The sequence below is a fragment of the Polypterus senegalus genome, chromosome 1 (assembly GCF_016835505.1).
Source record: "Polypterus senegalus isolate Bchr_013 chromosome 1, ASM1683550v1, whole genome shotgun sequence".
Classification (NCBI taxonomy): Eukaryota; Metazoa; Chordata; class Cladistia; order Polypteriformes; family Polypteridae; genus Polypterus; species Polypterus senegalus.
In genome coordinates, this window is record NC_053154.1 from 266,190,449 (window position 1) to 266,209,664 (window position 19,216).

Consider the following 19,216-nt stretch of genomic DNA (forward strand, 5'->3'; position numbering starts at 1 on the left):
GTTGGGGTGTGACGGCAGGTGCACGCACATGCTTTACTTTTCATGCTGACCAGGACTTTTGTAGCAGAATTGCGTGCAAGTTGGCTTATGCACGGTTTTGTGTATCTGGCACATTTCCACTTTTGTCCATAAGCCATGTTTTAGTGTGAATTCTATGCACAGCGTTATGCATGAGGCCCCAGATGTTTACTGTATGTTCAAAAACAGGGCGCAACTCATTGATACAGCCAACAGTATGGTGGACCAGATTATATCGATGAGCAGGTTGGGGGCCCCTTTTGAGTTTTTTGCGCCCTAATAAAATACACAAGTACTTCTTGGTCGGGGTCCCCTTCAGCCAGCTAAAACGGGACATTTTTGTTAAATTCCGGGGTAGTAATTAAAACGCTAGGTCTGGTCACACTGTATGTAATTTGAAGAGAATTTTTTGGGCCTCTCCGGGGACATGGGTTTGGGGGTTTATCACGTGATTTCTCGCCAAAGTTGCAGGATACGGTAAAGCATAACCTCCGTCAAAACACCGCTCATGCGCGCCGAGTCCAAATTATCCTGGTGATGAGATACATTCAAAAAAAAGTGAACCAGCTAACACCGGAGACATGTTTCTGAGTGGGGATTGTCCCCGGAAAACGGGGACGGATGGTCACCTTACTGTATGCAAAACTGTGGTTTAAGCATTTCAAAAGGTCGAGAGGCACGTTAGATTACGGAAATATAGTAACTGGGTTTACTGGCTGGCGACAGCAACCTGGAAATCTTATAAAAGTACACCACCTCAGTTTTCTTCCCATTGGCACCCTGCGTTTCTATTGTTGTGTAATCCATCTTGATTTTCAACGTATAGATAAAAGGAAGGCCGCATAAACACTACAGTAAAAATGTGTTAATGTCCATATAACTCCAATTCAAACGTTGAAACCTGGGTCCCATATTTCTACCTCGGATTTAGTATTACATGCGAAAGTGTTCTAAAACCGATCTCGAATGCTACGCGTCCTTTTTTGCCTTCTACACACTGGATTGCATTTGTGCAACATATCTGTGTAAATAATAATAAAAAAAATGATACTTGAATGCACGACAGGGTAAACTTACACACTGCAGAATCTCGCGAGCACGGTGCGTACGTGTCTTTGCGAGAATGGTGCCGCGCGCGGGACTCGGCAGGGGAAACCGAGAGACCAGACGTTCCGTAGCATGGGCTGTAATCAGAAGTGCACAAGTAAAACAGACATAGCGGCAGCACTGGACCTGCGTGGTCTTTGAATCTGCAGCCTATACGAAGCGAAATCAATCGGATACGAAATCAAACGTTGCCAGGAATCACTGTCAGGACAGGTTCATTACCAAGAGAAACAGGGCGCCAGGCCTATAGGAAAATCAAGTACACAATTATCGCTTATTCCAAGTTTGATAATATATGTATCGTTCAGTATCAGGCACGACCGTAAATGTAAAACAACTGTCAATACATTGTAGAATGAGTTAATCAATCTAGCGAGCCTTGGAGAGCGGGTATAAAGCATTACCGTAATAGAGATGGTGATGCGGCGGCACGTGGAGTTTCATCGTCTCCTGTGACTTCATGTGGAAAGCAGATTGCCATCGAACAGTGATTAGTTGCTTTTAGTATTACGTTTACAATGTCAAACGCCACGACATCTTTACTTTTGTACGGATAATAAATATATATTTGTTCAGCTGTACAGAATGTTTGAATTTAAGCATTTTCCCCAGGATTATGCTTGGCTGCAATTAAAATCAACCGTTTGCATCGATTTTTAAAATCGCTTTAGCAGATATTTTTACAGGATATGTGCATGAATTCAACAAGTGTCCGAGTTTTGACAAAATTTATCTTGCAGTAAGAAAGCTGAAACAAATAAACGTTCTTTAATTTTTACGTAAAGAATCAATATTTGCAGGTAACATTTAGTAAAAGAGAAAGTAAAGTTGTAGTTATTTGATAGCCTTGGCCTACAGATGTGACAAAAATGTCTTAATTAATAGGCAGACACAAGAGTGCATATAGAAAGCAAAGACCAAAAAATGAGTTATGCACTTACTTTTTTTTTTTTTTTTTTAGGATGGCTTGGAAATCACTTCGTGAAGAGTCTTGGATGAGTGGCGAGTACGAGACACCAAGCCTTTCGGCCCTTGAGCACTTGCTGTGGCTTAATAAGCATTCAACGGGGCATGTCCATGAAGTCTGGCCAAATCTATACATAGGAGATGAGTATGTACTATAGGTGAACAGAGACCGTAGTTTTTGCATAAATAAAATTTTAAGTCAAAGAGGGATTATTTAAGTATTAATCAATGTAATTCCGTGATAGTGTTTTTATTTCCGTTTCTTTTATTATTTGACTAAAATACACTCCAGGTTTTATACAGAAATTTCAAAATGTAGAAATACTGTTGACACCAAATAATAAGCAGGTTGGGAAAATGGATGGATGTATGCAGATGTGTGCAACTGAGCTGAACAACAACTAAATGTTATACTTTCACAAACTCTACTTTTAGTCTAAAGTGAGCCCACATTTTCTGCAAGTTATACAGAACCTAATATGACATTAGAAATGCAGTGTAACTTTACACTTTTACATGACCTCAGTCCAAACAGTACAATGTGAAAAATTACATTTTTACATCTCCTTAAATGGTAAGTACTGTCATTTTAATGGGACTAAAGTATGTATTTTGTAAAATGTGTGCATGTGTTTTAGTGTTTTTCTTTAATTCTGGTTTTCATCTCAGGTACACAGCACGAGATAAAACTGAGCTGCTCAGCCTTGGCATCACTCACATTGTGAATGCTGCTCATGGAAGGTATCACGTTAACACTGGAGCAGGTTACTATAGTGACATGCATATAGATTACTATGGCGTGGAGGCAGACGATGACCCGGAGTTTGACCTTAGTCCATACTTCCACCCAACTGCTAAATTTATCAGGGCAGGACTTAATTCACCAAAGGGTAAGTGGTTGGAAAGCAAACATTAAAACATAAAGATCCACTTCCGGAAAAAAAGCTGCTGTATATACACTACACTTTTTTGTTTACAGTTATAGTCTGGTAACATGTTTTGTGGTATAAAGTATTGCTATAAAACAACAAAGTGAGACATCACAATCACACTGGAAGACAATCGTTTTCCTCTAAGAAATATAGAGTTGCACAGTAATGTCATTCCAAAGATAGTTTTTCATATTTTTGTTATATTAAGCATGCCATTTTTAAAGCAACTGTTGTAGGAAGGAAAAGAGAATTTAACTTGCTTAATTATCAGCTTTGTGTTGAGCAATGCTTGTAATTAAGTAAATAATTTGGTAAGGTTCCCACTTTATTTTCATTACCTCTCTCTGTAGTAGGTGGTCTCTGGCTGGTAGACGTGTATCAAGGTAACAAAAGCACACTCTTGTTAAGAAATAGAATAATACATTTACTGATACACACCAGGATTATAGAAATAGGATAACTACCTACCATTTCATTTGACTTTGGCTTCAACTAGACCAGGGGTCCTCAAACACGGTCCTGGAGGGCTGCAGTGGCTGCAGGTTTTTGCTCCAACCCAGTTGTTTAATCGGAAGCACTTATTGCTCAAGTAACACTTCAGCTTCACTTTAGTTGTCTCGCTCGTTTAGATTTTGAACCCTTATTGCTTATTTTAGTCATAAATAGCTGTATTCTTGGTTTTTAATTGCTCCTAATTAGCAATAACATGAAAATGACAAAAGAGAGCAGCATTTCTCCATTTAGCTTGATACCATTTACACCAGTGTGTATTTATCATGCACTATTGGGTTTAATTAAACACTTGGAAGGAAATTGAAGAGAAAAAAGTGAAGGACTGAGAATTACTCCTCCATTTTAGCCTTCAAATCATTTGGATGATGTCCTTAGAAAGGGCAAGAAAATCGAGGATATGAGAATTACCTGACATAGCAGAGTTAAAGCCCTAATAAGCTATGAAATTAAGTTATTGGCAAGAATTGTTTTCTAATTAAGCAACCAGGTTAGAACAAAAACCTGTAGCCACTGCGGCCCTCCAGGACTGGGATTGAGGACCCCTGAACTAGACTAACGTCCAAGTGCTGCACTGTGCGCGACTGAAGTATGACTTGTCAGAGTTGATCTAAACTTCCATTTAAGAAGGAATGAACAATCCATTATTTATCTCGTGGCGTGGTAAGACAGTCCCTGATGGGTAAGAAGTTAAGATGGCTGTATCACCCAGTGAACCCAATGAACAGTCTCTTTTAAAATGTAACACTTTTTAAAAATAGGAAAGCAGTGCCACTGGCAGGACTAAACGATGCAAAGTTCACTCTAAGTAAAGCCAAAGGCACCTTTCAGAAATTCACCTTTTAAGGGGTGAAACTGCAAGTATTAAGATTGTGTATCAAGAGGTTCCAATTACATAAAACCTAATGAAAGTTCTGTATCTCTTCTGATTTGCTGCTTTAAGCATACCATCATTCATTTAAAAGAAAATAATTAATTATAGGGTAATTATTGTTGCATATACAAAGTACAGTGAAATTCTAAGTTGTAGGTGTTATTCAGCTTGCAACAGTTCACACCTCTCTCCGCCATAATGATTAGTTAGTATATCTTAGATCAAAATTACCTAAAAATGTCAGAACACTTTTTCTAATTAAAGTCAGATTCAATCCAACTCATAAAAATATATTCACATTTTCAATAAACTTGAGCCAAATAAGTCCATCTAGCAAATTACTGAAGCATATACTGGAAGACGACTGTAGAAATACAATCAAGGCAGAAACCAGGAAGCATTTCTTCACATGAAGCATCAGGGTAATCAGGAACAAAATAATGTGTCACAAAACTGAAATGAATAACCAGTGGCTTTTGAAGAACGTCTGAAAGACCTTTGGTTATATTCAAAGACAGGCATCTTGGAAAAGGCCATCTTGTCTCCAGCTGACACTTTGAGACAAAACACTAACACACGTGACCATGAGTAAGTCACCAGCAGTGGCGTCAGTACAATAGACAACATGACAACAGTTTTGCACCAGACACTAATACTGTATCATATTTACTCGGGTTATGGACCAAACACTGGAGAAACCTACACTTTTTAAACAACAGGCACGGAAGCACTGCCAAAACTGCAGTTTTCTATGCAATTATTTCTTGTTTGCGCTCCTGTTTGTAGTTTTTCGTTTTAGGATCATTCCACATGGGAAACATTGTTATAAAAAGGAACATGGTTCAAATTCTTATCCTTGCAAAACCAGTTCATGCTATGTAAACTATCCTGAATTTGTTTATAATCTATCATGCAACCGAATGGCTTGTGTCTCATGGTGTTACTGTGAATTATATTTGTTGGCTTTATAAAAGCATTTTGTGATGGTGTGCTCTATAAAAGATACTGGCCGATTAATCAAACACTCTTCTTTCAGGTAAAGTATTAGTTCACTGCGCAATGGGGATAAGTCGATCTGCTGCTCTTGTTTTTGCTTTCCTGATGATATGCAAGAAGATGACTTTGGTTGAAGCTATCAAGACAGTGGGCAGACATCGGGATGTGTGCCCCAATTCTGGGTTTTTAAGCCAGCTTAGACAACTAGACATCACTTTAGCATTTGAAAGGAAAAGGAGAGAAGACCATTACAGGCTCTGACCGTGAATACAGCGACATCAGCCTTGGAGGTAATGTGCACGATAAAATTACATTAAATATTTTATGCAGTTTATATCTTAAAAGATTAATCTAAGAAATTAGTGCTATTAATTGTTACAGGAAAGAGTTTAACACTGTTTTACCATGCTATTTTCTAAATTTACTTAGGCCATTAAGCAGCGTATTAACTAATGATCAGCAGAAAAGATGTGATTAAACCAATTTATGAAGTGTACAGTATGTGCATAAGTATGTTAACACCGGAATAAACTATATTAATTCTATGTTGACAGCACCAAAGATTCAATTTTCTCAGGGTAGTTTAATCAGATTTTTCCACTTAACAGTGAAAATATGGAAATAGACAATTCAATACAATCATTTTTGTAATGAATTCTTTAACCTCTAAGGAAAATATCAGTTTAAGAGACAACTGCGATTATGTATGTAACTCTGATAACTCAGAACATTCACATCTTAAATGTGAGGCAAATGTCCTCTATGTCACCAATGCTTGTACAGACTTGTCTTGAGTAGCTATTATCTACCAATACAGACGTCAAACTTAGACCTAAAACGTGCTTCAGCAGTGTCTACCCTTTGCCCAACACAATACATTCAAAGTAGTTTGATAAATTATACAAACAGTTTTTAAATCTACAGTTAAATATATGGATATAGCAGAGGCATGCTAAAATCTGGGTACCTCAGTTGAACTGCATATTTCACTAATCCTCTAAGTATAAACATCTGTATTATGCATTATTTCTTTGGGTATTTATCATGTTGAAGATATAAAACCATGAATGTGGCATGTGCAAGTTTTGGTCACCCTTATAAATTAACAGCTTTTTTTTTAAGGCATCAAAACCGGTTTTATTCATTAATTCCTTAAATGAACCCACATGAAAACAATGCCAAAGCTGAATAAGCATCCTGAACATTTTAGCTTCTCAGGGTGTAAGGCCGTCTCTTCACAATTACAGAATTCTCCATGGAACTGGCGAAGATATTGAGGTAAAAACAAATACAACTCTTGCAAATTAAGGAAAGCCTATAAAAATATTTATACACATCCCACTCAGAAGTAGCGTTAACAAATCAAAGCTAGGAGGAACTACTAAGCTCATGACAAGAACCAGGAAAACATCTGTTAGACCTTCTAATAAACTTGTCAGATTTGCAAAGCACAATCCACACATCACTACAAAGGAACTGCAGAAAGGTTTAGAGGACACCGGGCTGTTGTCCACAATACAGTGTTACTTTAACAAAATGACAGACCTCTCTTTAAGCTTTTACAGATGTCAAGTTAGAATAGGCTAAAAGATCTTGTTATTGATTAATTATATAAAAATAGGTTTGTGCATGAATGTTGTGATGCTTTAAGATTTTGTGGCAGGAAGTGACAAAGGAAGTACTTTGTGGGCAAAGAAAAAAACGGATTTAACTAAACAACAGAAGATCCTAGAAATTCATCAGTCAGCGTCAGCAAAGAAATTTAATTTGAGAAAAGGTTGGATATTTTAAGGTACCTTTCACTAGTTGCCACCATTCAAAGCAGAAAAAAGGACTTTCCCATCTACTTTTTTAAAACAAATGTGTGTTTGGCAGATGACAAGTTACATCTTGTAATTCACATACTGTATGTGTAGCCAGTGATGTAGGAAGAGAACTGTCTGACAGTAGAGTGACACCACAGTATATAGTCTGGTGTGAGCAGTGGGCTCTGTAGTGGGTCAGTAAGCCTCAGCGAGAGAACTTGATTTGTCCCATGGGGAACTTGTTCCCTTTCCAGATGCAGCCAGGATACGCATTAGCTTCCCAAAACTCTGAAGATGATAAGTAGGTTAGAAAAAGGGATGGAGAATTTAATGAATGCATACTTCACTAAATTTTGAAAAGTTACAGTATGTGCATTTATTCTGACAATTATTAAACTTGAAGGCTTTGGGTGGTTCTTTTCAAAAGCAAAAGGTGTCTAGTAGTTGCATTCATTTCCTGTATCATTTATCGGAGTCTCTTTGTTTATAGTCAGCTGTCTACTATTGAACTTAAATATTAGATGATTAATAAATATTTGAGTTCTAATATTTTAGTGGAAAGTGTATTCATAATTTTTTCAATAATTTGTGTTTTTTAATACAATTTTATTCTTTTTTTACTCTTTAGGTGTATCTACAGCTGGATAAGATTTTTTTTTTATTTAAGTGTACCTGGATGCAATTCTTCCATTATTTATTTTAAATTATTTCACATAACTCCTGTATAGAGTTCCTCCATACTGAATACATTTTCTTTTCTTACACGTATTTTATTAGGTTTATAACTGATTCCTTATGCTTTTTTCATTCATTCAGTCTTCATGTTAGTTTTCCATTCACATTCATTTATCATTGCATTACAGAAAGCCGGAGCAAAACATAATGCACTTTAACCATTACATTGTTTAGTGAAATGTACTTTTTAAATATATATTTTGTAGAGGAAGAGCTCAGTTGAGTAGCCTCTCTCTCTCTCTTATTGAGCAGTGTTGCAGGATGATATGAATCAGGTAAATTATATTAATATAAAAGAAGATTTGGGGGAAATTTAAGGTTAAAAATGGAGATTATGAACCCGTGAATCACAAATTTCAAACAGTTTAGAACCATATTTCTATTATGGTGGTGCAGGTTCTTTTGCTAAGGGGAACTTGATGGTATACCTTTCTGTGCATTCTGATCCTTCAAAATGTTATACAGTGGATTCGGACATTATTCTGTCCCCTTCACTGTATTCTGTGTTGCAGCCTTATGCTAAAACCATTCAAATTTATTTTTTATCCACAATTAGCAATCAATACCCCAGAATGACAAAGCAAAAACTTGATTTTAGAAATTTTCATTAAAAATAAAAGAACTGAAATAGCACATTGACAGAAGTATTCAGATATTTTGCCATGACACATGAAATGTGGCTTAGGCCATCCCTTTCTATTAACCATTTAAAAGACTTTTCTACATTTGCTTAGAGTACACCTATGGTAAATTCAATTGACTGGACATAATTAGGAAAGGCATGTCTATACAACATTCCTCAGTTGACAATGTGCATCAGATTCATGAGGTTTAAAGAACTGCCTGAAGAGCTTAGAGACAGGTTTGTGTCGAGACACATCCAGAGGCAGCTATAAAACAAATTCTGCAGCATTGAAGCTTTCCAAGAGCATGGTAGCCTCCATAATTCTTAAATGGAAGAAGTTTAGATAAACCAAGACTCTTCTTAGAGCTGGTCAAACTAAGCAATCATGGGAGAAGGGCCTGGTGAGAGATATGGTCACACTGCTTGCACTCTTGATTGGCTGTATGGAGATGGGAGAAAGTTCCAGAAGGAGAACTATCATTGCAACTCTACATCAATCTCGACTCCCACTTGGAGTTTGCAAAAAGGACTCCCAGGTCGGATGAAACCAAGATTAGAGTAATGTCTGGAGGAAACCAGGCCTCACTCTCCATCTGTGCTATACCATTCCAACAGTGAAGCATGGTGGTTGCAGCATTATGCCAATGGGATGTTTTTTCAGTGGCAGGGACTGGGAGACTAGGCAGGGTTGAGTGAAAGCTGAATGCAGCAATGAACAGAGATATCCTTAATGAAAATGTCCTTGAGTTTCCCAGCTGGAATCCAACTGAACATTTCTGGAGCGATATGAAAAAAGGTATCTAGAGATGGGCTCCATCCAGCCAGCCAGAACTTTAGAAAAAAATGCAGAAAAACTCCACAAATCCAGGTGTGTGAAGCTTGTTCCATCATATAGAAGAAGATTCCAGGCTGGAATTACTACAGGAAGGGCTTCAACTAGGTATTGAGTAAAGGGTCTGAATACATATGTGAAAGAGTGGCTTTACATGCACACCCAAAAGCAGGATAAGGTGAGTAATCAAGTTAAGGCAGAAGCCTGGTTTCTAACAAAGCCCCGTTGACATGCACATGTCCACTTATGGAGTCCTTCAATCGCATACAAATTAAACGTCATCAGCGGTCACCTTGAATCTGAAAACAAGCCTGGAGCCTGTGCTTAGGGGCTTAGCATTGTACGTTCAGCTGATCAACTACTGGATTTAGCAATTTTCGAAATACTGAGACGGATTATTTCATCTGGGAGAAGAACTAATGCAATTGTCCGAGTGTTTACCTCAGAAAATTCCTCTTGACGCTTCCACCGTTTTCTACCCGTGGCTGCTGCATGTTTTTGTGCACACCAATATCCCGATTTCTCTTAACTAAAAAAAGGGTATGCAGGGCATATTTGATACTGGTTTTCTGTGAATACAGTGCACAAACACACATTCAATGTGATATTTCATCTTTTTTTTTCTTTTAAATACATTAGTAAAAAATTCTTAAATCCTCTTTTTGCCTTGTTATTTTGGGGCATTGAGTTATTCATGGGAGTTAAATACATTTAAATAACTGTTTACATTTGGGAACAGGTCTTTCTTAGAACTCCGAAGTGGAATTTACATTAGAAGCACAATTCTTTGACAATATTAATAGATATGCACATGTTCATAAATTAATAAAGCTGCATATACACTGTGTGCACAATAATTAGGCAAGTTGTATTTTTGAGGATTAATTTTAAAATGGAACAAATACAGCGCTATCAATCAATCCAAAATGTTAATAAACCTGAAACCTGAATGTTTTACAAAGGAAATGTGAGTGTGAAAATTCTCAGGGGAATACATATGTGTGCGCAATTATTAGGCAACTATTAGTGTGCAGAATTATTACACAACTAAAGGAAAAACTAACATTTTCCCATCTCACTTTATTATTCTCACTTTAACAGATGAAAATAAACAACAACTGAAAGTTTACAAATAAACATTTGACATTTCAAAAGAAAAATCGGTGACCAATATTGCCACCCTTCTTTTCAGTAACAGCCATTCTATGCATGGAGTCTGTCAGTTTCTTGATCTGCTGACGATCAACATTTTGTGCAGCAGCAACCACAGCCTCCCAGACACTGTTCAGAGAGGTGTACGGTTTTCCTTCCCTGTAAATCTCCTGTTTAAGAAGGGCCCAGAAGTTCTCAATAGGGTTTAGGTCAGGTGAGGAAGGGGGTCATGTCATTATTCTTTCATCTTTAAGGCCTTTACTGGTTAGCCATGTAGTGGAGTACCTCGATGCATGTGATGGAGCATTGTCCTGCATACAAATCATGGTCTTCTTGAAAGATGCAGGCATTTTCCTGTACCACTACTTGAAGAAAGTGTCTTTTTCTAAAAACTGGCAGTAGGTTTGGGAGTTGATTTTGAGTCTACCATCAACCCAAAAAGGTCCAACTAGCTCATCTTTAATAATACCAGTGAATACCAGTACCCCGTCTCCACCTTGCTGGCATCTGAGTCGAAGTGGAGCTCTTGTGCCCGTTACTGATCCATCTGGTTCGTCAAGAGTCACTCTCATCTCATCAGACCATAAAACCTTTGAAAAATCTGTCTTCAGATATTTCTTGGCCAGTCTTGACGTTTCAACTTATGTATCTTGTGCTGTGGTGGTCAGGTTTTAGCCTTCCTTACCTTGGCCATGTCTCTGAGCACTGAACACCTTGTACTTCTGGGCACTCCAGGTAGGTTGCAGTTCTGGAATATGAAAGTACTGGAGGATAATGGGGTCGATTCTTCTCAAATCTGTGCAGTTAATTTAGGTCTTTTGTTCTCAACATGTTTATTGCGACCCTGTTGACTATTTGCAACAAAACGTTTGATGGTTCTGTGATTTTGCCCAAATATCTTAGCAATTTCATGAGTCTGAAAGACTTTTTACCATTTTTGACTTTTCAGACTCAAGTCAAGTCTCTTTTTTGGCCCATTTTGCCTTAAGGAAAACAAGCTGCCTAATAATTATGGCCACCTTGATATAGGGTGTTGATCTCCTGACGCCACAGCACTTGATATGATTAAATCCAATAAGCATTCAAGTTTATGCATCTTGGAGATGCAATAAATGCATAAAAATGATGATATGGTCAAAATACTTAATTGCCTAATAATTGTGCACAGTGTACTGATGATCTTTCTGAAAAAAGTGTTCAAAGTCAGAAACCTTGAAGGATCTCTCTAGAAATTCAGCAAGAACCTTGGGTAGGCTTTGTAAATTAAGAGATAAAGAAGGTCTTTGAGTTAAACATCTGGAGTATAAAAGATGTATAATGAAATAAAAAGATTTCCTACATTATATAATGACATCTGGAAGTCATTTTGAAATCTCAGTAATTTGACCTTTCTGTGTTTGTATATATTTAGAACACACACACAAAAAATAAAAATATTAACCCTTTGTAAAAGGGCTGCATCATGAAAGTACACCAGAAAAGACAACATCAAACAATGCCCTGTATGACAGTTGAGAAGGCATCAGACATTTTTCTGAAAGCTTGTTTTATTGGAGTACCAATGATGACATGGGAAGCATGCTTTTACTCCCAAGTCAAAATCTACTGCCTCAAAATACACAGTTTATGGCAGCTAATGCCATTTCAGCTTATTTGTGGTGGAGAACTGGAGTGAATGCAAAAAGGTTCTTTTCTGAAAGAGGCCGCTGAAGAGCAAGATTAGAGCAGTACATGGAGAGTGAGCACTGAGATTTAGGTGTATGAATGGCAGAAAAAGAAGAGCAAATACAAAATGGAAAATGGAGACCTAGGATCACTGGAAACGCTAAAATGCAGCAAATTTTAAATATTTCCAGTTAGAAGATCAGTTTACTCAAATAATGTAATACATATACAGTAAATGTTGCTGTCCCAGTGAAGCACTAAACTATTTCTGTTATGAAGTGTTTTCCATCGTTAGTGAGGAGTTAGGAAACCCATTTGTTCCGATTTTTAAATTAATATAATTGAAATAATCTTTTCATTTATACATTTACAAACAAGAAAAAGTTTATATTTCACATTTTACAGATACATTTAAAATGAATTGTTTCGTATCCCTCCACTAATTTCAAACTGATATAAAGATGATAATATTTTATGTAATAATTTAGAATAATCTCTCTTGTAATCCACAACACATTGCAGTGCTTCCTAAATCCACAGATTGTGCCCCCATGCTATTTTTTTTTTTTTTTAGTTTTAAAAAGTGACAATATGGCCCAGCCAGAAGATACAATGTAAACATTAGGTTCCAGCTCTCAGTTACATTGTAAGACTTCCAGAGAAACCGTTATCAGATATAAATGAATTGGCAAGCATTTACCGTATATACAGTATCATGCCGAATTTGATGCGTATTTTTATAACCTACAAATTGATGCAGGACACCTTAGTGTGGAGCTGACAATGTATAACATGCAGTGGTTATCCTGCTTCTCAGACATACTTTTGTCATTTTTGACCCTCTATTCTTAGTGGTCCACAGATGGACTTATTCAAATCAGTCTTCCATGACTCAAGCAATTACTCCCCAAAGCAATCTGGAAACTTCCCAACCAAACTATGAGACATGCTTCCTTGGGTATTTGCTGGGTCTCCTCCTTGATCCATCTTCTGTATGAGGTGGCTGCAGACATCCTGCTAAGATGCCCAAATTCCTTCAAACTGCACCTCTTGATTAGGAAGAACAGCATCTCAACTTAAAGTTCTCAAATTACTCATCCAGTAGTAGCAAATGAGCAATCTATCCTGCACCTAAACTGACCGTATACGAGGTGTGGCAGAAAAGTAATGAGACTGGCAACACTGCAAGCGATCTGGCAACGCTGCGCTGTTGTCCTTGATAGAGCACGTGTATCAGTACCCTCCCATAGCTCAGTGCGAGTTTCAACTCCTTCCGTTAACTACGTGATTTTTGTGACTGCTATTAGCGAAGTTGTGTTTTTGGTTGTGCGTCACGCAAAATGGAACAGCGGAATTTGGAGCTTTGTTGTGCCATTAAACGGCAAGGGTGATGTTTGAAAAGTTAAAACAGGCCTATGGGGAACATTCTTTATCCCGAGCTCAAGTTTTTCGCTGGCACAAATCATTTTTGGAAGGCAGAAAACACGTTGAAGATGAACACCGTTCAGGGAGGACTTCAACTTTGAAAACCAATGAAAACATCGAACGTGTGAACACTCTTGTGAGATCAGACCGTCGTTTAACATTAAGAATGTTCAGTGAACAATTAAATTTAAACAGATTTACCGTTCATCAAATTTTGACTGAACATTTGCACATGCGAAAGGTCTGTGCCAAAATGGTGCTGAAAAACTGCCCTCTCCATAACAGAATTGTTGACCTCAAAAGGCATTCCTGTGGTTCCCCAGCCCCCTTATTCACCTGACCTCTGTCCGTGTGACTTTTTCCTAAACTGAAAAATGTCCTCAAAGGACGTCATTTCAGGAAAACATCCAAAAGAGTGTAATAGATATGCAGAAGACCATACCGGTTGAAGACTTCCAGCGCTGCTACCAACAGTGGGAACAACGTCTCCATCGGTGTGTAGCTGCCCAAGGGAACTACTTTGAAGGGGATAACATTGATGTTTGAAAAAAATAAAAACTTTGGTAAATAAAAAATCAGTCTCATTACTTTTCTGCCACACCTCGTATACAATTAGCAGTTCTGTCCATCACATCTCAAAACTAATGGCCATAAGTGAGAATGGGGGAGTAGAGAGAGCAGCAAACCATAAGCTTTGTTTAAAAAGGATTTGCCTCACATTTTGGAGCCACTGTTTGCTGCTCCTGTACAGGTCAGCTGATCAAACTCACAAAGGCCTCTGAGTTTCTGTTATTTCTTCATTTCAGGCAGGCACTCTCTCACACGCACAAACGTCATTACTCACTTTAAGGCAAAGGTTTGGAGAAGTGGAGCTGTGTCATACTCGGCTGTAAAATATTCCAATCTTGGAAATAACTGTCAGATCAGAAGACATTACCATCTGTAAAGAGCAAAGGTGCAACCCATATGTCCTCAAACTAGACACAGTCAACTAGATGAAAATTACAAATAGAAACAAGACACACAATTAATTGGCAGAGCCCTACTTTAACTTTAGACTGATCTGACTAGATACCAAACATTACCTTTCACAGGGCAAATACTGGGACCACATACAGTGGGTACAGAAAAAGAATCGCCCCATTTTAAAATATTCACATTTTATTGCTTTGCACCATGAAATGAAGACACACAAAACATATTTTCCAGCTGAATTCACTCAATGCAAGTTAAAACAGCCAAGTCAAAAGTATAATAGCAACAGTTCAGGAAATAAACACCCCAATTACTGAGATGGTTAAAGGATCACCCCTCCGAAAAATACTTGGAAACTCAGTCAGGGGTAAGTAATCATCTTCTCCATTGCACACCAATGTAATTGGCGTCCACCAGTAGTCCACTGGAAGCATAAAACCAGCTGTTTCTGGAGCATCCCAGTGCTTGGTAGTACAACTGAAAGCAAACAAATGACAATGGGTGGCAAGGCACTTTAAAAAGATCTCAGGAATAAAGTTGTGTACAGGCACAATTCAAGAAATGGATACAAAAAGATTTAGGAGCACAGTAAAGTCCATAATTAAGAAGTGGAAAGTGTTTGGTACTACTAGGACCCGACCTGGATCAGGCCGTCCTCTCAAACTGGATAGAAGAGCGAGGAGGAGAGACCAGTCAGAAAGGCTACCAAGAGGCCAATGGCAACGTTGAAAGAGTATCAGGACTTTAAGGCAATGAGTGGTCATTGTGTGTATGTGAGAACAATACCACAAGTGCACCACAAATGTGGCTTGAATGGGTGGGTTGCAAGTAAAAAGCTACTCCTCAAGAAAGGCCACATTAAGTCTCATTTGAACTTTGATAAAAAGAACGTTGAAGATACAGAGGCCAAAAGGAAATCCAATGTGACTGAGCTTGAACAATTCTGTAAAGACGAGTGACAATGCCGCTATACCAGAACTCAACCCAAAACAGACAGACAGACGCAGGGGGCACACTGCTAAAACAAAGAACTGTTTTATTTTTCTTTGCATGTGGGCAATGCCTTCTCCGTTTCGCACAGGCACAACAGAGCCCCAACAAGCACGAAGCACACACACACACACACACACACAATACTCTTTATCTCCTCCACTCCTCTCCAACAAGCTTGATCTCCCTCCTCCCAATTCTGGCTCGCCTGCTGGGTCTTCAGTAGTCTTTTATATAGTGCCCGAGTCAGAAGTGCTTCTGTTCTTCTTTCCACATGACTTGCCAGCACTTCCTGGTCAGATGCAGAACTCCCAATTGTTTAGTCAGCCTGGAAGTACTTCGGTGCTCCTGTCCACACAATCTATTAGTACTTCCAGGCTATAGGGAAAACATGACTTCCCCGATCTTTTGACAGCACCCCCTGGTGGCACCCACGGCACCCAACAGGGCTGTGAAACCCCACTCCAAGTTCCAGGATGCCCTGTGGGAATCCAGGGCACCGGTATACGCCATGGGAGCTGCCATCTAGTGTCTTGGGGAGGCAGTGTCCCCCATCTTCTTTTCCTTCTCAGGGTGTCCCGGCCAGGTTGAGCTGCCGGCCATCCACCACAATGTGCATAGTGGGTACAGAAGGATCCCATTAGACTCGTGGCTATAATTAAAGCACAAGGTGGTTCCACAAATTACTAATACATGGGGGCTGGGGGGGATTCCTTTAAAAAAACTAAAATAATCAACATTGTTATTTTTTTTCTGAACTATTGCTATTACATCTTTCACTGTTTTCACTTCACGATTATGAAGCTCCATTGAGTAACTACATCTGGAGAAACATTTTTTGCGTGTGTCTTCATTTCAGGCTGCAAAGCAACAAAATGTGAATTTTTTTGGGGGTCTTTTTTATACCAACTGTAACTATTGCTGTGAGCTCAGCTATAGAACATGATCCACACCCATGAGACGCTTCTTACACTGCCTCCTCTGAGAAGTGCTTATACATATCCTTGCCAAGAACAGTCTGGGGTTGTCCTATCTTTACTACCCATATTGGACAATTCATGGTATGCAACTCACCACTCACGTTTGGATCTTGTAGCCAACTTCACCCAGCTACATACTTTAAAGTGCCCACAAAATGCAGTTTTTAAATGATGGTTTATTATTATTTAAGGAGAAAAAAAATCCAAACCTAAATAGCTCTGTGTGAAAAAGTAATTGCCCCCTGAACCTAATAACTGGTTGGGCCACCCTTAGCAGCAATAACTGCAATCAAGCGTTTGCGATAACTTGCAATGAGTCTTTTACAGCGCTCTGGAGGAATTTTGGCCCACTCATCTTTGCAGAATTGTTGTAATTCAGCTTTATTTGAGGGTTTTCTAGCATGAACCGCCTTTTTAAGGTCATGCCATAGCATCTCAATTGGATTCAGGTCAGGACTTTGACTAGGCCACTCCAAAGTCTTCATTTTGTTTTTCTTCAGCCATTCAGAGGTGGATTTGCTGGTGTGTTTTGGGTCATTGTCCTGTTGCAGCACCCAAGATCGCTTCAGCTTGAGTTGACGAACAGATGGCGGACATTCTCCTTCAGGATTTTTTGGTAGACAGTAGAATTCATGGTTCCATCTATCACAGCAAGCCTTCCAGGTCCTGAAGCAGCAAAACAACCCCAGACCATCACACTACCACCACCATATTTTACTGTTGGTATGATGTTCTTTTTCTGAAATGCTGTGTTCCTTTTACGCCAGATGTAGCGGGACATTTGCCTTCCAAAAGTTCAACTTTTGTCTCATCAGTCCACAAGGTATTTTCCCAAAAGTCTTGGCAATCATTGAGATGTTTCTTAGCAAAATTGAGATGAGCCCTAATGTTCTTTTGCTTAACAGTGGTTTGCGTCTTGGAAATCTGCCATGCAGGCCGTTTTTGCCCAGTCTCTTTCTTATGGTGGAGTCGTGAACACTGACCTTAATTGAGGCAAGTGAGGCCTGCAGTTCTTTAGACGTTGTCCTGGGGTCTTTTGTGACCTCTCGGGTGAGTCGTCTCTGCGCTCTTGGGGTAATTCACCACTGTTCCATGTTTTTGCCATTTGTGGATAATGGCTCTCACTGTGGTTCGCTGGAGTCCCAAAGCTTTAGAAATGGCTTTATAACCTTTACCAGACTGATAGATCTCAGTTACTTCTGTTCTCATTTGTTCCTGAATTTCTTTGGATCTTGGCATGATGTCTAGCTTTTGAGGTGCTTTTGGTCTACTTCTCTGTGTCAGGCAGCTCCTATTTAAGTGATTTCTTGATTGAAACAGGTGTGGCAGTAATCAGGCCTGGGGGTGGCTACGGAAATTGAACTCAGGTGTGATACACCACAGTTAGGTTATTTGTTAACAAGGGGCAATTACTTTTCACACAGGGCCATGTAGATTTGGATTTTTTTTCTCCCTAAATAATAAAAACCATCATTTAAAAACTGCATTTTGTGTTTACTTGTGTTATATTTGACTAATGGTTAAATGTGTTTGATGATCAGAAACATTTTGTGTGACAAACATGCAAAAGAATAAGAAATCAGGAAGGGGGCAAATAGTTTGTCACACCACTGTATATGTTACACATCTGGAGACAAGCATAACTGAAAGCAAATGCTGGCCACTTCTGTATTGTCTGTTTTTAATTTGCTGCTATACCTCCTTGTATTCATTTTCCTAACCTGCTTTTCCAGGGCAAAGCCATAGGGCACAGCTGGAGCCTATCCCAGCAATAACTGGGCACGAGGCAGAAACAATCTTATGTCGATCAGAGGGCAAGCAAACGTGCACACGCACTCATCTAGGACCAATGTAGCAACACCGCTTCATCTAACCTGCACGTCAACTGGAGAAAGTGTCAGGCAGAAAGAAACAGTGGCAACATCTGTGAGAAGATGAGCTGTAGGATGTGCATTTGAGCTAAACGGTATGCTGTTAAAAGGAGAAGAAAAGAACTCCTGTTAGGTGTGCAGAAATGAAAGGCCACATTGTGTACAAGTGCATAAGCTACTTAAATAAAAGAGTCACATATGAAATACAAGATAAGATTTACAAAAAGGCAGGGCATGCATATTGGGTAATAAATACAGAATGTCTGGTCACACTATTGATAAAGCAATCATAAAACTGTACTTACTGTCTCTCCTGTGTGGTCATTTTACTTATTGAAAGTCAAATAAACACCCTTCAGATTTACCTGCTGAAGTTCCTAGGATGCCACATCTATAAGCTAGCAAATCTTCCAACTGCAGCATCATAATTGACTCCAGCATACGGGTTTGCGTTATTCCTGCCAAGCCAGTCTGCACGTTTAAACTTTATTATTGTATCACAATAGGGTTTTACGTAGCACACTCCAACCATAGCATTCCTCTTTATAAAATTCCAGACGGACGGTTCTTAAAAAAGATCCTCAAATCATAAAGTCTGCACATTTTAGCTTACATTTCAAATCAGAGGATGGATATCAGTTATTGGAGGAGGGAATTTTGCCAGCTACGACGCCTTTAATTCCGACTTCCATGCCAACGTCACCATCATGACATATTAACAGCCTTCATCATCGAGTCCTGGTACTCATCCCTTTGTC

The 19,216-nt window shown here is 38.8% G+C and overlaps 1 protein-coding gene across 4 annotated transcripts in view; it reads left to right on the forward strand.

The window, feature by feature from the left end:
• The window catches only part of dusp13a (dual specificity phosphatase 13a), a 91,398-nt gene extending 72,666 nt beyond the window's left edge, over positions 1–18,732 (forward strand). Inside the window, exons 2-5 of one of the 4 annotated variants that reach the window (XM_039773457.1) lie at positions 2,087–2,236; positions 2,761–2,981; positions 5,444–5,693; positions 18,321–18,732. In XM_039773457.1, coding sequence (XP_039629391.1) covers positions 2,088–2,236; positions 2,761–2,981; positions 5,444–5,664 — 591 coding nt within the window. In that variant the 5' untranslated portion in view covers position 2,087 and the 3' untranslated portion in view covers positions 5,665–5,693; positions 18,321–18,732. Of the gene's footprint in view, positions 1–2,086; positions 2,237–2,760; positions 2,982–5,443; positions 7,722–7,836; positions 7,977–13,069; positions 13,427–18,320 lie in introns of those variants that run through there. The other 3 variants (XM_039773448.1, XM_039773440.1, XM_039773466.1) reach the window with 3 other exon arrangements.
• The last annotated feature ends 484 nt before the right edge of the window (positions 18,733–19,216 follow it).